Source organism: Spermophilus citellus (assembly GCF_964194105.1).
Source record: "Spermophilus citellus genome assembly, chromosome: 4".
In the NCBI taxonomy this organism is placed as follows: domain Eukaryota; kingdom Metazoa; phylum Chordata; class Mammalia; order Rodentia; family Sciuridae; genus Spermophilus; species Spermophilus citellus.
This window is the reverse complement of record NC_138185.1, coordinates 194,981,848-195,003,426: the sequence shown is the minus strand read 5'-3', so window position 1 is coordinate 195,003,426 and position 21,579 is coordinate 194,981,848. Positions and strand designations below refer to the sequence as shown.

Below are 21,579 nucleotides of genomic sequence, written 5' to 3'. Positions count from 1 at the left end.
AAGAAAAAAAAGGGGGGTGGGGTGGGCAGGCATGGTGGCACACAACTGTAATCCCAGTGGCTTGAGAGGCTGAGGCAGGAGGACCGAGAGTTCAAAGCCAGCATCAGCAAAAGCAAAAGCGTGGTGCTAAGCAACTCAGCGAGACCCTGTCTTTAAATAAAATATAAAAAGGGGCTGGGAATGTGGTTCAGTGGTTGAGTGCCCCTGAGTTCAATCCTGGTACTCCCCTTCAAAAAAAAAAAAAAAAAAAAGGAAAAGGAAAAGCCAGTTGAAAAGTGGGCAAAAGATTTGAAACCCACTCTACAAAAAGGAAGGTCAGCCATGTGCAGTGCTACATCACAATATATTTGTTCTTTAGAACAATACAGTATAAGCAACACAAATGTTCATTAGTGGTAGAGTGATTAGTAAACTATGATACATGCATGTAATGAAATACTGTATAGGAAAAAAAGACCTGTAGCTTCTGTCAACAATATGAATGACTCTTGAAAATGTGAGTGAAAGAACCCAAACATAACATACATTACATATAATGTATGCTTCTATTTTTATAGATTTCAAAAATGGGTAAATCTAAACTATAGTGTTTAGAGATGAATACTCAGTAGTACAAATAGAAATCAAAGCAAGGTAATTTTAATAAACTTGTCTTTATTTAAAATTTTGATGTTTGTTCATTGTGATTTTTTTTTTTGTTTTAATTAGTTACACATGACAGTACAATGATCTTGACATACCATACATTTGAATCAGATGGGGTATAATTTCTCATTTTTCTGAGTGTACAGGTTGCAGAATCACATTGGTCATGCAGTCACATATATACATACAGCAATAATAAAGTCTATTTTATTCTGCTGTCCTTCCGTTCCCCCCTTCCTCTCCCCTCCTCTTCCATCACTTTTCTCTACCCAATCTAATGTGACACTCTTTTTTTTTCTTTTTCCTCACTTCATCATGCATGTATTCTGTATAACAATGAGAGTCTCCTTCTATCTTCCATGCAATTCCCCTTCTCCCTCCCTTTCCCTCCCACCTCTCTTCCCTATCTAGAGGTAATCTTCTTCTCATGCTCTTCCTCCCTACCCATTTTGAGTCACCCCCCCCCCCTTATATAAGAGAAGACATTCGGCATTTGTTTTTTAGGGATTGGCTCACTGTGAATTTTAACACAAACTTTGATTTTCAAAAATCTGGCATTAATATAGTATTTGTCTTCACAGGCCATTGCTTACAGCTGTGCAGCCAGCCCACAGCTCTTTGTGCCTAGTCCTGATCTGCCCCATACAGAACAGCGATCTGTGACAGGCACATAGGATCTAGCCCTCAGCCCTCAGGATTGCATGGGAGAGAAGTGCCTGACTTCTTAATAGGAGCTGTTTGGTTCAAGGCTGTATATTGTTTGCATTGGCTGCTGTTAATATTGATCTCCCCCTTAAAGGCGAGGTACTTGAAACCTTCAGGGACACAATAAGTCTACAGGGTAAATACTGTATTACCTTAGTAGATCCACACTGCAAGATGGGAAGACACATGAACAACATGAAAAAACAAGGGAACAAAGCCCCCCAAACAAACCAAGATGCTCCAATAATAGAATCCATTGACAACACAGTAGAAAAAAATGTCAGAGAAGGAGTTCAGAATGTACATAATTAAACTGATCCACGACATAAAGGATGATTGTAGGGTGAAATCAGAGATAAATTTCAGGAAGTGAAAAATCACTTCAATAAACGGATAGAGATTCTAAAAATAAATCAAGCAGAAATCCTCAAAATGAAGGAATCAATAAACCAAATAAAAAATTCAGTGGAAAGTATCACCAGCAGACTAGACCACTTGGAAGACAGAACCTCAGGCAATGAAGACAAAATATATAATATTTTTTTAATGTTTTTTTTTTTTTGGTTGTCTATGGACTTTATTTTGTTTGTTTATATGCAGTGCTGAGAATTGAATCCAGGGCAAGCATTCTACCACTGAGTCACAATCCCAGCCCAAAATATATAATCTTTTTTTTTTTTTTAAGAGAGAGTGAGAGAGGAGAGAGAGAATTTTTAATATTTATTTTTTAGTTCTCGGCAGACACAACATCTTTGTTGGTATGTGGTGCTGAGGACCGAACCCGGGCCGCACACATGTGAGGCGAGTGTGCTACCGCTTGAGCCACATCCCCAGCCCCAAAATATATAATCTTGAAAATAAAATTGACCACATAGAACTTCTAAGAATTATAGGATAACATGAAAAGACCAAATTTAAGATTTATTAGGTTAGAGGAAGGCACAGAGATACAAACCAAAGGAATGCACAATCTTTTCAATGAAATAATATCAGAAAATTTCCCAAACCTGAAGAATGAAATGAAAAATTAAATAGAAGAGGCTTATAGGATCCCAAATGCACAAAATTACAACATACCCACACCAAGGCACACTATAATGAAAATACAGAATAAGGATAGAATTTTAAAAGCCATAAGAGAAAAGATTTAGATTTTATATAGGGGGAAACCAATTCAGATATCAGCTGATTTCTCAACCTAGACCCTTAATGCTAGGAGGTCCTGGAATAACATATACCAATCTCTGAAAGAAAATGGATGCCAACCAAGAATTTTATACCAGTAAAAGTAAGCTTCAGATTTGAAGATGAAATAAAAACCTTCCATGATAAACAAAAATTAAAAGAATTCACAACTGGAAAGCCTGCACTTCCAAACATTCTCAGGAAAATATTTCATGAAGAGGAAATGAAGAAAAAAAAAAGTAAATACCAGCAAAGGGAGGAACTACAGTTAAGGAAAAGACAATCAAAGTAGAAATTAAGTCAAATTAAAAACCAGAAATAAGCCAAAATGAATGGGAATACAAATCATATCTCAATAATAACCTTGAATGTTAATGGCCTAAACTCAACAATCAAAAAACATAGACCTCTGGGCACATTCCTGAAATCCCATCAGCTAAGTAGACTGAAGCAGGAGGATTGCAAGTTCAAAGCCAACCTCAGCAATTTAGCCAGGACCTAAGCAATTCAGTGAGACCCTGTCTCAAAATAAAAAATAAGGAAAGGCTAGGGATGTGGCTTGATGATGGAGCACCCCTGGGTTCAATCCCAATACCCTCCTCGCCCCCCCAAGAAAAGACATACACTGACAGATTGTATTAAAAAAAGGCCCCCAAACAAACCAAGATGCTCCAATAATAGATGCCGTCTCCAAGAGACTCACCTCATAGGCAAAGACATCCATAGACTAAAGTTGAAAGGATGGAAAAAAACACATGGATCCGAAAAAGGAAAAAAAAAAAAAGAATCAGATAGACCACAACACAATAATACTAGATGACTTTAACACACCTCTCTCACTACTGGATAGATCTTCCAAACAAAAACTAAACAAACTATAGAACTAAATAATACAATCAATAATTTGGACTTAACGCATGCACATATAGAGAGTATTTCATCCATCAATGAGTGAGTAAACTTTCTTCTCAGCAGCACATGGATCCTTCTCTAATATACACTGTATCTATGCCACAAAGTAACTCTTAGCAAGTACAAAAAAATTAGAGATACTACCCTGCATTCTATCAGATCATAATGGAATGAAATTAGAAATCAACAATAAAATAAAAAATAGAAGCTACTCTAACACCTAGAGACTAAATAAAATACTATTGAATGATGAATGGATACCAGAAGAAATCAGGGATGAAATAAAAAAATACTTTGAGGTAAATGAGAACACTGATACAACATATCAAAATTTCTGGGACACTATTAAGGCAGTGATAAGAGGAAAGTTCATTGCATTGAGCTCATTCATTAAAAGAATAGAAAGTCAATGAATAAATGACCTAACATTATATCTCAAAGTTCTAGAAAAAGAAGAACAAATCAACACTAAAAGTAGTAGGATATAGGACATAATTAAAATCAGAGCTGAAATCAATGAGATTGAAACAATTCAAAAAATTGATAAAACAAAAAGTTGGTTCTTTGGAAAAATAAATAATATTGATAAACCCTTAGCCATACTAACAAAGAGAAAGAGAAAAATGTAAATTACTAAAATTCATTATGAAAAAGGAAATATCATCACAGACACAACTGAAATACAGAAGATAATTAGAAACTATTTTGAAGATCTATACTCCAATAAAATAGAAAAATCTTGAAGACATTGACAAATTTCTAGAGGCATATGATCTAACCAAACTGAATCAGGAGGACATACACAATTTAAACAGATTAATTTTTTTTTTAAAGAGAGAGTGAGAGAGTGGGGGAGAGAGAGAGAGAGAGATTTATTTTTTAGTTCTCGGCGGACACAACATCTTTGTTGGTATGTGGTGCTGAGGATGGAACCTGGGCTGCACGCATGCCAGGCAAGCGCGCTATCGCTTGAGCCACATCCCCAGCCCTTAACAGATTAATTTCAAGCAATGAAATAGAAGACACCGGGCTGGGGATGTGGCTCAAGCGGTAGCGCGCTTGCCTGGCATGTGTGCGGCCCGGTTCGATCCTCAGCACCACATACAAAGATGTTGTGTCTGCCGAAAACTAAAAAATAAATATTAAAAACTCTCTCTTTCTCTCTCTCTCTCTAAAAAAAAAAATATGTGTGAAATAGAAGACACCATAAAAGCCTACCAACAAAGAAAAGCCCAGGACCAAGGGATTCTGAGCCAAAAATACAAGACCTTCAAAGAAGAATTAACACCAAAACTCCTCAAATTATTCAGTGAAATAGAAAAGGAGGGAACCCTTCCACACTCATTCTATGAGGCTAGTAACATGCTGGTACCAAAACCAAAGACACATCAAGGAAAGAAAACTTCAGACCAATAACCCTGATGAACATAGATGGAAAAATTCTCAATAAAATTCTGGCAAATCCCATACAAAATCATATTTTAAAAATAGTGCACCACGGTTAGATGGGGTTCATCCCAGGGATGCAAGATTTGTTCAACATCTGGAAATCAATAAATGTAATTCATCACATCAATAGATGGAGAAAAAGCATTTGACCAAATACAGCACACCTTCATGTTCAAAACACTAGAAAAACTAGGGATAGTAGGAATATACCTCAACATTGTAAAAGCTATCTATGCTAAGCCCAAGGCCAATATCATTTTAAATAGAGAAAAATTGAAAGCACTCCCTTTAGAAATTGATAAGGAGGGCTAGAATTGTGGCTCAATGGTAAAGTACTTGCCTTCCATTCCTGGGGCCCTGGGTTAGATCCTCAGTACCACATAAGTAAATAAAATAGAGGTACTGTGTCCATCTAAAAATTAAAACAACAATAACAACAACAACAAAAAACAACTGACAAGGATGTTCTCTATCACTACTTCTATTCAACATAGTTCTGGAAACTAGCCAGAGCAATTAGACAAAAGAAATTAAAGGGATATAAATAAGAAAAGAACTCAGGTATTTGATCAAGTCTGACCTATCGCCACTGTTCTTTTTTCTTTACTGAAAATGTGAGATATAGGACAGGAGGTAATTAAAAATCATGTACTATTTATAGTCAACTATTTATTGTCATAATTAGAATACCATTTCTGTAGATGCCAAATTGTTATTATTTTAATGTCACTCTTCAGAAAATAAGAGCTTCAGTTAGTTGACACAAGAAGCTAAAATCTGGAACTGGGGTTGTAGCTCAGTGGTAAAGTGCTTGCCTAGTATGTGTGAGGCACTGGGTTCGATTCTCAGCACCACATATAAATAAATAAAATAACGGTCAATCAACAATTAAAAATATATATTAAGGGGCTGGGGATGTGGCTCAAGCGGTAGCGCGCTCGCCCGGCATGCGTGCGGCCCGGGTTCGATCCTCAGCACCATATACCAACAAAGATGTTGTGTCCGCCGAGAACTAAAAAATAAATATTAAAATTCTCTCTCTTTCTTTCTCTCCCTCTCTCACTCTCTCTTTAAAAAAAAAAAAGACCCTGTCTTAAAAAAAAATATATATATATATATATATATTAAAAAAAGAAGGGCTGGGGATGTGGCTCAAGCCCTAGCGCGCTCGCCTGGCATGTGTGCGGCCCAGGTTCGATCCTCAGCACCACATACAAACAAAGATGTTGTGTCCACCGAAAACTAAAAAATAAATATTAAAAATTCTCTCTCTAAAAAAAAAAAAAGAAAAGGGGCTAGGGTTGTGGCTTAGTGGTAAAGTGCTCACCTCTCACATGTGAGCCCCTGGGTTCCATCCTCAGCACCACATAAAAATAAATAAATAAAATAAAGGTATTGTGTTCAATTACAATCAATCAATCAATCAATCAATCAATATTTAGAAAAAAAAAAAAGAAGCTAAAATCTGCCTGGTTTCAGATGTCCAGATAGACATGTCAGAGGCAAGATGCTGTAGTTCTTGAGAAAGAGTTTATTAATCTTTAAGAGAAAGATCTGCATGGTTGTTAGATGAAGATCACTAGGAAAAGGTCTTAGATGTTGGCAAAGCTTTGTGCCCCTTAGCAAACTTTGCTTTTGCTTCCCCGTGTCATCTCAGACCTTTTCCCTGTGAGACCTCTATAGAACAGACAACTCTAGGACTTGGAAGGAGGCACAGACTTTCTGACTTTTAGTTACCTATTGTCATGTAACAATCCTCCCTAAAATTTAGTGGCTTAAAACAACAGTAACCATTTATTTTGCTCCCTAATCTGTAGTTTAGGCAGGTCATGGGGGTAAGGGTCATTCTCCTTCACATAACTTCAGACAGCTCAGCTGGGGAACACATGGGTTCAACTTGCATGATGGCACACTCTAATGACTTCATGTGGTCCTCATTTTCATTTGGGAGCTCTGCAGTGGCTAGGGGCCTGGGGTCCCAGCTCCTCTCCACATGGGCCCTCTTGAGCAATTTGCTTGAGTTTCCACACTTGCTGGCTGGCCAAGGGGCCACATTTTAGAGGTTACACAGCATTACTTCTACCATACTCTTTTGGTTGAGACAATCACAAAGATCCCCCTCAGTTGAAATGGAGGGACATAGACCTCATTACACAATAGAAGTGTGGAGATCACACTGTGAGAAGGGAATGCATATTGTTTCGAGACCATCTTTGAAAAATACAGTTGTCATACTTGATTTGCACTGCTGTTCCTCAACTTGGTAATTTTCTTCAGGCCCTCCAGGAAGCCCTCAATCTCCCCGCCTGCTTTTCTTCCTGCCTGCCTTCTTTCCTTCCTGCATTCCTTTTTGCGTTCTTTACTCTTTCCTCCCTCCATTGCTCTCTATTTCTGTTCTTCCATCTTTCCTTTTATTTTCTTTTTCTTTCAGATGTGAGCCTTGAAAAATTGGATTTGATTCTTAGCTAGTGAAGTAAAAGTCTAGTCACTTAGATTTAGTGGTCAGACAAGGAATCAGAGATGTGGGTGTTGGCTCTTTTCTTGGGCTGGACAGAGTACTTTGAAACAGTTATGTAACGTCAGCCTATTCTCTAGCAGATCAAGAATTCTGTGAACAAGCTTCTGAAGCCAGTGAAGCACAAACTACAGACAGTGATGACATCATAGTGACACCCATATCTCAGAAATGTCCTAAGACAGTAAGTACACTGGAGTAATCATTGTGTATGACACAGGACTGTAAATAATGACAGTGTGCTTAGTAGCCACATGTTTGAAGTTCAAATCCAATTCAAATGAACTTGATGGGAAATGTAAGTTATTTAGTTAAGTGTACTTTACACAATAATAGAAGTTTGTTTGGTTTGGTGTAAATGAGGACTTGCTTCAACAGTTCTGTCTCCTGTTTGGATCCTTGCCTACTTCTTGTTCTCATACCCTTCACTCTACATTGTGATTCATGCTCAGCTGGACAGATGCCCTTGTCTTTAAGTCCATGTAAGGTGAGCAGCTTTACTCTGGGATGTGTAAAGGAAAGGATTCTTTAGAGGAGGGTTCAGACAAATCATTCAATTTTTGCCATTTTGACTCCATTTATAAATATTAACCATTTCAGCCTCGAATCTCTTTTGAAACTATGGATGCTCCTCAATCTATGAAGGGAATATGTCCCCAACCCATTATAAACTTAAAATATAATAAGTCAAAAGTGCATTTAATGCCCCTGGCCTACCAAATATCATGGCTTAGTAACACAGTTTCACTGTAGAGTACAGATTTTGTACCCTTGTAATTGCACAGCTGACTAGGAGCAGCAGCTCACTGCCCCTGCTCAATGTCAGGAGAGAGTGTCATACTGCATATCACTAGTCTGGGAAAAGATCAAATTCAAAATTCAAAGTATAGTTTCTACTACATATTATTTTCACACCATCTAAAACCAAAAAAACTGTTAAGCTGTAAATTGGGAACCAGTTACATACGCGTATTGAGGACATACATGTATGTTAATAAATATTCACAAATATATTTTAAAAAATCATTGTATTAGAATCTTTTAGGATTACAAATGATGTAGAAAACAGTTATCTTCTTTGAGCCATTCTCTCTGGCACTTTTGTAGGTAGTCAATAAATATTTGTTGAATGAAAAATTAAGGTCTAATTGAGGATTATGAACCTTTTAGAAACATTAAGAATATAGGAAGAGCCAGATATGGTGACCTATGCTTGTAATCCCGGCTGCTCAGGAGGCTAAGGCAGGAGAATTGCAAGTTCAAAGCCAACCTCAGCAACTTAACGAGGCCCTAAGCAACTTAGTGAGACCCTGTCTGAAAATAAAAAAATAATAAGGGCTGGGGATGTGGTTCAGTAGTTGAGCACTCCTGGGTTCAATCCCTGATACCAAAAAAAAAAAAAAAATGACCTAAAGTAGGATCAAGTGGATAAATTATGTTGATATAAAATTTAAGGTTTGTAAGAATTCCAAAAAAGGGAATTGTTGCTTTCATAGACTTGTTTGGAAGTCAGAATTTGTGTTGAGGAATTGCAGGAAAATGAAGGATACTGGAATGGAGAGAAAGAACCCAAAGTCACTAGACTTAAGCATATAATATGACAAATTGGTTAAGTTTCTCTTCTGAACTTTTGTTTTGGTACCGGGGTTTGAACCCAGGGGCACTTAACCACCAAACTACAAACCTTTGTGCACTCAAAAATATTACTTGAGAAATTAAATATGAAAACTGAACCATATTGATAGGCTGTTTAAGACTGTTCCCAGAAAGCTCTATTAATCAGCACAAGGGTCCATAAGGCCCTTTGTACTTACCTCCCTTTATGGATCCTCAGGAGGTGGGCATGTTTGTGCATACCTGTAATCCCAGCAAAAAGAAGTATATGATTGGACTGGGCATGTACCTCAGTGGTAGAGTGCTTGCCACTTGCCTAGGGTGTGTGAGGCCCTGGGTTCAATGCCCAGCACACCACACACACATACACAATATATAATTAGTAATATTACCACTGTAATATATACTAACTCATTTGAACTTGCTGGCAGAACAGAAATAGTTACACAAGGTTAGGGACAGAAAGATAATGCCTTTTACCTTACTATTTCTGGTGTGCTAGCTAATTTTGCCAGGGCGCAGAGATGTTAAAATTAACTAGTCAGCATATACAAGGGGTTAGGACATCCTGGAAGACAGAAATTAAGAGACAAAGAGGATAAATTTGATGTTCTGAATATATGCTACTGCTAAAGAGACAAAAATCTGAGGTCTTAAAGCAAATGGGAATAATGGCTCTAACACTGAGCTACAACCCCAGCCCCTACTTATGATTTTTTTTGTTGTTTTGGTTTTGACTCATTTTACTTTGTCTTTTTCCTCTGGGACTATTGGTTGTCCCTTCTACTCCTTTTTTTAAATATTTATTTTTTAGGTGTAGATGGACACAACACAATGCCTTTTTATTTTTTATATGGTGCTGAGGATTGAACCTGGGTCCCACCTGTGCTAGGGGAGCACTCTACCACTGAGCCACAATCCCAGCCCCTATCTCTTCTATTCTTGAAACAGTTGCTGTCATTATGACCCATCACTACCAAACTGACATTTAATATAAATACATATATTTATAAATAAAGTTTCAATATTAAAAATAATGTGACTTGGGCTGGGATTGTGGCTCAGCGGTTGCCTAGCACGGGCGGGACCCGGGTTCGATCCTCAGCACCACATAAAAATAAAGGCATTGTGTTGTGTCCATCTACACCTAAAAAAATAAATATTAAAAAAATAATGTGACTATCTTGTTAAAATTAAAATATAGAGATATGTAAAGGACAAAGTTTTCTTACTCAATTTACTTAGTGAGACAGGATCTCACTAAGTTGCCCAGACTGGCCTTGAACTTTTGATCCTCTGCCTTAGCCTCCTGAGTATCTGGGATGAAGGCACATGCCATTGTACCTGGTTCTAAATAAATTATATAATAGGACTTAGTAATTGTACACAGGTATTGAGTAGGGCCCCTAGCCCCTCCCACTACTGTTCCTTAGGGATTGTTCTTATTATTTTTTAAAAATATTTTTAGTTAGCTGGGGTTGTCGCTCAGTGGTAGAGTGTTTACCTCACGTGTGTGAGACCCTGGGTTTGATCCTCAGCACCACATTAAAATAAATAAATAAAAATAAAGATATTGTGTCCATCTGCAACTAAAAAGATATACATGGACACAATAACTTTATTTTGTTTGTTTATTATTATTATTATTTTTTTTTTTTAAAGAGAGAGTGAGAGAGGAGAGAGAGTGAGAGAGAGAGAGAGAGAATTTTTAATATTTCTTTTTTAGTTCTCGGCAGACACAACATCTTTGTTGGTATGTGGTGCTGAGGATCGAACCCAGTGCTTCACACACATAGGAGGCAAGTGTTCTACCATTGAGCCACAACCCCAGCCCAGGGATTGTCCTTATTAACAGTCTGGTTTATACCCCTTCAGTGAACACACATGCACACTTGTATAATGTGTATATATATATATATATATATATATATATATATATATTTATGTAATCATACTATACATTGCCTCCTTTTAATCACCTTCAATCTGTCTTAGGCATCTTTCAGTTTCAATATATAGAAATATACAGATTCCTTTTAATGGATGCATACTATTCTATAGAATAAATTTGTTCAACTATTTGCTATTAGGTCATGTTCAGCCTCTTGATGTTAAAAATTAGCTGGTAATGAACACCCTTGTGTTCAGTAAAAAGTATTTTTGTGTACTTTGTAAATATTTTTGTAGGGTAGATTCCTAGAGGTGGAATTACTGTTTTTTTTTTTTTTTTTTTTTTGGTTGTTGTTATTTGCTTCTTTTGGTAACTGGGGATTGAACCCAGTGGAGCTTTACCACTAAGCTACACCCCCAGCCCTTTTTATTTTTTATTTTGGAGACAGGGTTTTACCAAGTTGCTTAGGGTCACTCTAGATTGCTGAGACTGGCCTTGAACTTGCAATCCTCCTATGTCAGCCTCTTGAGTTGCTAGGTTTACAGGTGTATGCTACCATGCCCAGGAATTACTGTGGTTTTTATTTATTTTTTATTTATTTTTTTGGTACCCAGGATTTAACCCAGGAGCACTTAACAACGGAGCCACATTCCCAGCTCTATTTTTATTTTGAGACAGGGTCTTGCTAAATTGCTTAGGGCCTTGCTGCATTGCTGAGGATGGCCTTGAACTTGCAATCCTTTTGCCTTAGCTCCTGAGTTGCTGGGATTATTGGTAATATGCCACCACACCCAATAAGGTATTACTAGTTTTTAATGGGAATATGGACTTGAAGTTATTGTCCCCCTCCCAAATTATGTCAGTTTAGTCTCACCATATAATGGCCTTTCTCTCACAGTGTCACTAACAATTCCCCTGGTATTCTTAGTTTGTTTTTCGTACTGGGCATTGAACCCAGGGATACTTTACCACTGAGCCACATTCCCAGCCCTCCCACCCTTAAAAAAATTTTTTTATACCTTTATTTATTTATTTATATTTTTATGTGGTGTTGAGGATTGAACCCAGTGCCTCACATGTACTGGACAAACCCTTTACCACTTAGCCACAACTCCACAACCCACAGCCCTTTATTCTACTTTATTTTTAAGACAGGGTTTCATTAGGTTGCTTAGGGCCTTGCTTAATAGCTAAAGCTGGCTTTAAACTTGCAATCCTCCTACCTCAGCTTCTCAGACCTCTGGGATTACAAGTGTGTACCACCAGGCATGGCAGTAGTCTCAGTTTTAATGGAATAATAGTGTTTATCAGGGAAGATATCAAAAGTAATTTGAAATCTAAAAAATGACCTCTGTATCACTGTCTAAAAGTATCCCAATGTATGTTAGCATTGGAATAGCTTTCAATGCTTTTAAAGAAACAGGAAAACTTTGTTCTTGATTTTCCAAAATTTGCTTGATCAAGAGCTATTAATTTATAAGACACCTATTCCACAAATACACCTTAAGAAATTCAGCTTAACATTTATTGAGACTATAGCATAGAGTTCATAACTTAAACATGATTTTATGTATGAAGAAATTATAATAAACCTGCCCCATAAAAAGTGACATAAAGAAACTTACCAGTTTTGACTCTGGGTGTAGGTGAAGAAAGAAAAATATTGCATTTGATGTAGCTCTATAGTGGAGCGTTTGCCCATCATGCATGAGGCCCTTGGTTATATACCCAGTACTGAGGAAGAAAGAAAGAGCCAGGTGCATTTGGGCATGCCTGTAATGCTAGTGGCTTGGGAGGCTGAGGCAGGAGGATCATGAGTTCAGCAACTTAGTGAGGCCCTCAGCAACTTAGGAAGACTGTCTCTAAATAAAACATTAAAAAGGGCTGGGGATGTGGCTCAGTGATTAAGCACCCCTGGGTTCAATCCCTGGACCAAAAAAAAAGAAAGAAAGAAAAGAAAACTTCTTCTTTGAGAATTTTATAACCAGGAGGAAGCCATCAAATGGGTATTTCTGCCAAATTACATTACCAGTGCCTGAAAACCTCAAGCTAGGGAATTAAAGTGTCCCACATAAGATGTGCCTCAGGTACCTGGCAGAAACAAAAGAAAATCCTGTGTTGAAGAAATTACTTATAGACAGACCTTCAAGACTTTACATAGATAAAGTTCCAAGGAATAGGATCTTATATTAAAAAAAAATCTAGCACAAGGTGAGACATGTAATAAGCACTGAATTTTTAAAAAAGGGGATAAAGTTTTGTTATAAAATACTTGCTCATGCTTTCAGTATCATATCCTCACACTAAGTGAGTACTTGATAAATGGTAAGTTACTAAAAAAAAATTGAATCATGAGAGAGCTCTCTGGGATGACAGAAATTTTCTATATCTTGACTTAGGTGTTGATTACACAATTGTATACATTTGTCAAAGCTGTACATTTAAGTTATTTTCACTTTACTGTATGTAAATTATACCTAAATATTTAAAAGTTAAATGCATATATTCTCAGGAGATACCTTAAACAGTCTGACACAACAATGGCCTTTGTATTTTTCTTATGTCACTCACTATAAGAAATGTATTTCTACCTTGTGCCCAGTAAACTCATAAATGAAAGTTTTAAGAAACAAGCCTTACCCCTTACCATTTGCCATGCATTATTCTATCCCATCCTATCTTATCTCATCCCATCCTATCCTATATTTTATTATTTCATTTTAAAAATTACTAGTGAAACTTATTAAGCTAATTCATCAAAGTGCCAAAACCCATGTTTTGGAAAACATTGTGTGTAGAGTTAGAGTTTGCTTCATGGGGGTTGTGGGAGGGTTATATGGGGGTTACTGAGAGGAAAACACCAAATATATTTATTTTTTAAAAGTATCATAGATGACTCTGACACACAATGGTTGGGAAGTATTGCTTGCTGAATTTCTTAGAAGACACAGGTGCTCCATTTGTTTTCTAAGAGAAGAAAAGATAAGTTGGAGTAGTATGGGCATTGTCTTGATGACCTAAAGGAAAGAAGCAGCCAGGAGGATGCTCACAGATAAAAGGGAACCATGGTTTACAGGACACCACTCTGTATTGACATGGTCTTGCTGCTACACTGTGCAAGGAGGAACTCATGTTGACCTTGGTCTACTTCTGGAAACTGGAGATTTGCCGGCTGTCCTTTTGACTTCCCTCATGCTAGTGTGAACAGAGGGACAATCAAAAGAGAGGACAGCAATCCTGGAGTGGAGTTGAAAGTATTGGAGTCACTGTGGGAGTCTGGTGGCCTCCTCCATGGCATGTACTTAGGTGGACAAAAAAATCATTGGTGGGCCGGAGTTGTGGCTCAGTGATAGAGTGCTTGCCTAACATGTGTGAGGCACTGAGTTTGATCCCTGGTACTACATGAAAATAAACAAATAAAATATAAAATAGGGGCTGGGGATGTGGCTCAAGTGGTAGCGCGCTCGCCTGGCATGCGCACGGCAATCCTCAGCACCACATACAAAGAAAGATGTTGTGTCTGCTGAAAACTAAAAAATAAATATTAAAAATTTCTCTCTCTCTCTCTCTTTAAAAAATAAAATAAAATAAAGGTATTGTGTCCATCTACAACTAAAAAAAAAAAATCACTGGGAATCAGGAAGCTCTTGTTGTAGCTGAAGGAGCTACTAAATCTCCAAGATCGATGGACAGGTCTTATAAGTCCTATTCTCAGGAGAATACTGGATTGGTTTTCGTTGAAGTTGGAAAAAAGCTCTCTCTTCATAAATCATCTTGATTCTTTCTGTATGTGGAGATGGCCAAGAAAGGATGATCTGGAAAAATTTGACTGGAAGATAGAATAGCTGGATTCTCCTTACCAATTTCCCATAGACTAGTTGTGACAATTCAGACAAGTTGTCTCTTGGTGACAGTTTTAACCTATGAATTGATTCTCAGGGAGTAATATATTAGATTATGTCTGTGATTGATTTCTGGATAATAATGTGTTAATTTGATGGAGTCTAAACACTTGGAGCCTCACTAACCTATAGGAAATAAATAATATTTTCCTTATAATATTTCCTTATTAGGATTCAGAGAAGATGTGCATTGAAATAGTCTCCCTGACCTTCTATCCAGAGGCTGAAGTGATGTCTGATGAGAATATAAAGCAGGTGTATGTGGAGTATAGATTCTACGATCTACCTTTGTCTGAGACAGAGACTCCAGTATCCCTGAGGAAACCGAGGAAAGGAGAAGAAATCCACTTCCACTTTAGCAAGGGTGAGATATCCTGTGTGGTGAGGGGTAGAGGAGGCCGACAAACATTTAGATTGATGGTCAGAAGTGCTCTGGATTTCTGATGGAGGTGAATCCAGCCATTTTATCTTTTATGATGATGATGGCGATAATGATGGTGATGATTTGCAGTACTGGGGATTGAACCTAGGGGTGCTTTACCACTAAGCTACATCCCAACCTTTTTTTTTTTTTTTATTGTTGGTTGTTCAAAACATTACATAGTTCTTGACATATCATATTTCACACTTTGATTCAAGTGGGTTATGAACTCCCATTTTTACCCCGTATACAGATTGCAGAATCACATCAGTTACACTTCCATTGATTTACATATTGCCATACTAGTGTCTGTTGTATTCTGCTGCCTTTCCTATCCTCTACTATCCCCCCTCCCCTCCCCTCCCCTCCCCTCCCCTCCCCTCTTCTCTCTCTATCCCCTCTACTGTAATTCATTTCTCCCCCTTGTATTATTTTCCCCTTTCCCCTCACTTCCTCTTGTATGTAGTTTTGTATAACCCTGAGGGTCTCCTTCCATTTCCGTGCAATTTCCCTTCTCTCTCGCTTTCCCTCCCACCTCTCATCCCTGTTTAATGTTAATCTTCTTCTCATGCTCTTCGTCCCTACTCTGTTCTTACTCTCCTTATATCAAAGAAGACATTTGGCATTTCTCACTCCAGTAAGATTGGCAGCCATTAGGAAGTCAAACAACAACAAGTGCTGGCGAGGATGTGGGGAAAAGGGTACACTTGTTCATTGTTGGTGGGACTGCAAATTGGTGCAGCCAATTTGGAAAGCAGTATGGAGATTTCTTGGAAAGCTGGGAATGGAACCACCATTTGACCCAGCTATTCCCCTTCTCGGTCTATTCCCTAAAGACCTAAATAGAGCATGCTACAGGGACACTGCTACATCAATGTTCATAGCAGCACAATTCACAATAGCAAGATTGTGGAACCAACCTAGATGCCCTTCAATAGATGAATGGATAAAAAAAATTGTGGCATTTATACACAATGGAGTATTACTCTGCATTAAAAAATGACAAAATCATAGAATTTGGAGGGAAATGGATGGTATTAGAGCAGATTATGCTAAGTGAAGCCAGCCAATCCCTAAAAATCAAATGCCAACCTTTTTTATTTTTTATTTTGAGATCTTGTCTGAGGTCTCCTGAGACTGGCCTCAAGTTTGGGATTCTCCTGCCTTAGCCTCCTGAGTAGCTGAGATTAGAGACAAGTGCAACTGTGTCTGAATACTCTTTTCCTTTTTTTAAAAATTTTTTTTTTAATATTTATTTTTTAGTTCTCAGCAGACACAACATCTTTGTTTGTATGTGGTGCTGAGGATCAAACCCGGGCCGCACGCATGCAAGGCGAGTGTGCTACCGCTTGAGCCACATCCCCAGCCCCATACTCTTTTCCTTTTTAAAAATTAATTTATTTTCTTAGTATATCCTGCCCTAGTATGTACAAGATAGAAGTTGACTTCTCATTTAGGTAACAAAATTTCTGAGATGGGCTGGCAAATCTGAGGTGTGTGCAACTATCAGAGATCTGGACTGTCGTCTTCCTATCATCCCACAGCCTACCTAACCTTCTATCTTTGTGGTTAACCCAAGGTTCCTAATGACTGCTGGGGAAAGGAAGAATGCCTCCCAGCTGAGCCCTTTAAGCAGCCTTCACAAAAGTCTCATACAACACAACAGTCTGAATTAAATCCTGTCACCATATTAAACTAAAAGATAGACAGGAAAGTGTGCTAAGGTTGCAACATTCCTATACAAAAAGATAGGTGTCCTGAGTTGACCCTACCACAAATTTGAATCTCCAGGTGCCCCAAAAGAATCAGTCTCCCTAGAATTCTCTAGGTTAGGGAGTAATGGGAGCACATTTATTTTGGCATATGATAGAACAGCTTTTCTTAAATGACCAGATGGTAAATAGTTTAGGCTTTGTAGGCCAGACAGTCTCTATTGACTGCCATTGTGTTTCAAAAACAAGCACAGGCTGGGGGTGTAGCTCAGTGAAGAGCATGTGATTAACTTTATTTACAAAAAAAAAAAAAAAAAAAAAAAAAGTGGGGGAGCCAGCTCATAGATCTAGTTTGTAACTTTTTTACATAGACTACTTATGAAAGACTTCATGCCCAAATAGCAACAGTATGTGATTTTTTGCTTTTTTTCTTACCTTTAATACAGTGATAGACCTGGACCCACTGGAGCAACAAGGCCGAAGGCAATTTCTCTTTGCCATGTTGAATGCACAAAATCCTGAGCAAGGACAGTAAGCATCTGATTTCCACTTTAAAAGGAAGGAGATATTCAAACAGGAATTTAAAAGTCTGAGTTTAGTTTTGTGTTGATGCTGAATATTTTAACAATTTCTTTCGAGTTAATTTATTCTTTTGTGTATGGGGATTACTAGGTATTTAACCACTGAGCTATATACCTCTAGCCCATTTTTATCTTTATTTTGAGACAGGGTCTCAATAAATTGCCCAAGCTGGTCTTGAATTTGTGATCCTCCTGCTTTAGTTTCCCAAATTGCTGGGAAACTGTGCCTGCCAAGTTAATTTACTGTTCTTTTTCCTGGTACCAGAGATTGAACCCAGGGGTGCTTAACTACTGAACTACATCCCCACCCCTATTTTATTTTGAGACAGGGTCTTGCCAAGTTGCTTAGGACCTTGCTAAATTGCTGAGGCTGGCTTTGAACTTGTGATCCTCCTGCCTCAGTTTCCCAAGTCACTGGGATTACAGGAGTGTTACCACTAAGTTAATATACTATTAATGAATTTCTCATCTATTTGAGCCCAACTGATGTTTGTGATTACTTGATCAATTATTTAATCCTATAGGTTTAGATCATTTCTCACCCATGCCAGCCCTTGACGGTCCTTTTTGTGGCAGTAATCGTATATTGACATGGAATGGACAGCATGCTTTGATATTCTAAGCTAATTAAGTTCTCACATGAAGAAGTGTTCCTAGCTTGCTAAAAATTGTGCCTTGGTAATACTAATTTTACATTTAGACTTTTAAAATTGTCTTTTTATGGGAATATTTCAATTTTGTTATAACTAAGTAAATTCTATATCTCCTTTAAAATTTAGGAAAGCCAATAGGCTTTATTTTTCCTTTAATCTGAGACTTTATAGAGTTTCCAAGTTATATGTATTGGTTACTTATACTAAAAAGAAAAATTATTGTTTGGCTGAATTTCAAATTTCATATGTTTTGGTTTAATTTTGGAAATCTGGCAATCCTGCTCCTGTGTGTGATTAAGAAATGATACAGGGCTAGTGTTTTATTATTTTTTAAAAAATATATATATTGGGCTGGGGATGTGGCTCAAGCGGTAACACGCTCACTTGGCATGCGCGAGGCTCTGGGTTTGATCCTCAGCACCACATAAAAATAAAGATGTTGTGTCCACTGAAAACTAAAAAATAAATATTAAACTCTCTCTCTTAAAAAAATATATATATTTTAGTTGTAGTTGAGCACAATATCTTTATTTTGTTTACTTTTTTTTTTTTTTTTACTGTAAAATGGTTAAAATAATGAGGCTCGAACCCAGGGCCTCGCATGTGCTAGGCCAGCACTCTACCGCTGAGCCAGAACCCAACCTCAGGGCTAGTGTTTTGTTACTTTTCTAAAGTTCCAATAATTTTACTTTGTCTCCTAGAAAGGACTGAAAAAAGGAGCCAGTTTAAAAAAAGTGTTGCTGGGCTGGGGATGTGGCTCAAGCGGTAGCGCGCTCGCCTGGCATGCGTGCGACCCGGGTTCGATCCTCAGCACCACATACCAACAAAGCTGTTGTGTCCGCCGAAAACTAAAAAATAAAATATTAATAAAAAATAAATAAATACTAAAATTCTCTCTCTCTCTCTCTTTAAAAAAAAAAATAAATAAAAAAAGTGTTGCTGACTTCAGTATTATTGTGGGCTTAGATAAAAAATTTATTGATAACTTTTGGAAATGGAGACTGATAATTTGCCTTCTGTGCTAATGTTAAATTTAATTTTCGCTTTTACTTTTTTAAAAAATATTTTAAATAAGTTGTAGTTGGACACAATACCTTTATTTTATTTATTTATTTTAATGTGGTGCTGAGGATTGAACCCAGCACCTTACACATGCTAGGCGAGTGTTCTACAGCTGAGCCACAACCCCAGCTCCTTTACTTACTTTTTTAATTTTCAGAATTCTTATAACTCTCTCTTCCTGTAGTATATTACAGTGTTGATCCTTTTCTACTCAATTTTAGATTTTGATTGATTTTGCCTTTGATTTTTTTTTTTTTTTTGTTAGTATTGTACAGCTGACAGTAGAATGGCTTTGTATTCTGACAGGCCTGGTTTTGAATCCTAATTCTCTCACTTACTAGCTTCATCTTTGCAATATTACCTAACTAACTCCAATGCTCTTGTGAGAATAAAATTGACGTGACATAGTTTACAAAAGCACCTGGCATGGTGGCTGGCCCATAGCAATGCCAGTTACTATCCCTTTCCTGGAAAGCTGGGGTAGGGAAGTTAGCATTATACCTTTGCATTGTTGAAGATCTTAGTAGTGATATAGAATTTGTGATAATCACAAATGAATATTGTTTACCCTACTGAAAATGTATCCTTTTTAGGAAGGCCTTCTTTTCAAGTGAATCTTGTTTAGCTGTGCTTTAAGAACTTGAATTTTTAGTCCAGTTCTTGCTCCCTTAGCATTATTAGCATCAAGACTTGCTTTTTTTTTTAAAATATTTTGTTTTAGTTGTAGTTGGACACAATACCTTTATTTTATTTTTATATTGTGCTGAGGATTGAACCCAGCGCCCTACATGTGCTAGGTGAGCACTCTACCACTGAGCCACAACCCCAGCTCCAAGATTTGCTTTTTAAAAATTAATAGAACCAGGCGCAGTGGCACATGCCTGTAATCCCAGTGGCTTAGGAGGCTGAGACAGGAGGATTGCAAGTTCAAAGCCAGCCTCAGTAAAGATGAGGTGCCAAGCAACTCAGTGAGATCCTGCCTCTAAATAGAATACAAAATAGGGTTGGGGATGTGGCCAAGTGCTCCTGAGTTCAATCCCTGATACCCTCCCCACCAAAATTAATAGGAATACGAAATGTCCAGAATAGGCAAATCTAGAGAGATGGAAAGTAATCAGCAGTTGCCAGGAACTGGGAGAAAGAATGGGTAGTGACTGCTTAATCAAGATGGTTTGTTTTTTGACGTAATGATCATTCTGGAATTAGTACTGATGGTAACATATTATGCTTATCTAAAACACACTGAATACTGTAAAATGGTTAAAATAGTGAATTTTATCTAAGGAAATTAATGGGATTATTATGGATTGTACAAGTTTCTAGAATTTAATACCATTTACTAGGCTAAATCAGGATAATACTAGTTGTCAATGACTACTCATTGCTTTTGGGGCACTGTACTATGTGCTTTACAGCATCATCTGTGAGTACTCCAAGGAATGTACTTTTTATACTTGTTTTCCAATTTTGCATTCCTTGTGTTGCCTTTGCTCATGTTTGGGATCCAAATTTTATTTAGAAAACTTCTCCTAATATCCATAATATTTCTCACAATAAATCCTTCAACATTGTAAATTGTGTTACCAGGAATTTTTAGAAAAATTTTTTTAGTTGTTAATAGACCTTTATTTATTTATACATGGTGCTGAGAATCGAACCCAATGCCTCATACATGCCAGGCAAGTGTGCTACCGCTGAGCCGCAGCCCCAGCCCTTACCAGGAATTTTATCTTGATAGTTTTGAGATCTGATCAACTTATTTTTAAAAATCTTTGTGTTTGGGGCTGGGGATGTGGCTCAAGTGGTAGTGCGCTTGCCTGGCGTGCATGCGGCCCCGGTTCGATCCTCAGCACCACATACAAACAAAGATGCTGTGTCCACCGAAAACTAAAAAATAAATATTAAAAAAAAATCTTTGTGTTTTCTTCTAAGTGCCTGTAGTAATGGGTCTTTAAATAAATAGTTTTACTTAATTAAAATTACATTGATTCCTCACTTTGTTGTCATCTTGTCTAATATAGGCAAAAGAAAGGTGATTCAGGGGAGAATATACTGTATTTTTTATGATTATTTTTCTTTTTCTTTTTAAAGTATAAGGGGATCAGCAGTACTGAAATAAATGGATTTTTCCCCCTTTAGTTTAAAGTTTACAGTGGTGAGTGATCCTATGGATGAAGAAAAGAAAGAATGTGAAGAAGTAGGATATGCATACCTTGGACTGTGGCAGATCCTTGAATCAGGAAGAGATATTCTAGAACAAGAATTAGATAGTAAGTAATACAAATTTTTGTGCTTCTCAGTTCCTAATTTTCTTTTTTTTTTAATTGGTTGT

The 21,579-nt window shown here is 37.4% G+C and overlaps 1 protein-coding gene across 5 annotated transcripts in view; it reads left to right on the top strand.

The window, feature by feature from the left end:
- Positions 1–21,579, top strand: part of RPGRIP1 (RPGR interacting protein 1) — a 78,000-nt gene that overhangs the window by 52,240 nt on the left and 4,181 nt on the right. For 3 of the 5 annotated variants that reach the window (XM_081293507.1, XM_081293510.1, XM_081293509.1), the window contains exons 17-20: positions 7,492–7,595; positions 14,990–15,182; positions 17,398–17,482; positions 21,387–21,517. In XM_081293507.1, the coding sequence (XP_081149633.1) occupies positions 7,492–7,595; positions 14,990–15,182; positions 17,398–17,482; positions 21,387–21,517 (513 nt within the window). The remainder of the gene's footprint in view (positions 1–7,491; positions 7,596–14,989; positions 15,183–17,397; positions 17,483–21,386; positions 21,518–21,579) is intronic. The other 2 variants (XM_081293508.1, XM_081293506.1) reach the window with 1 other exon arrangement.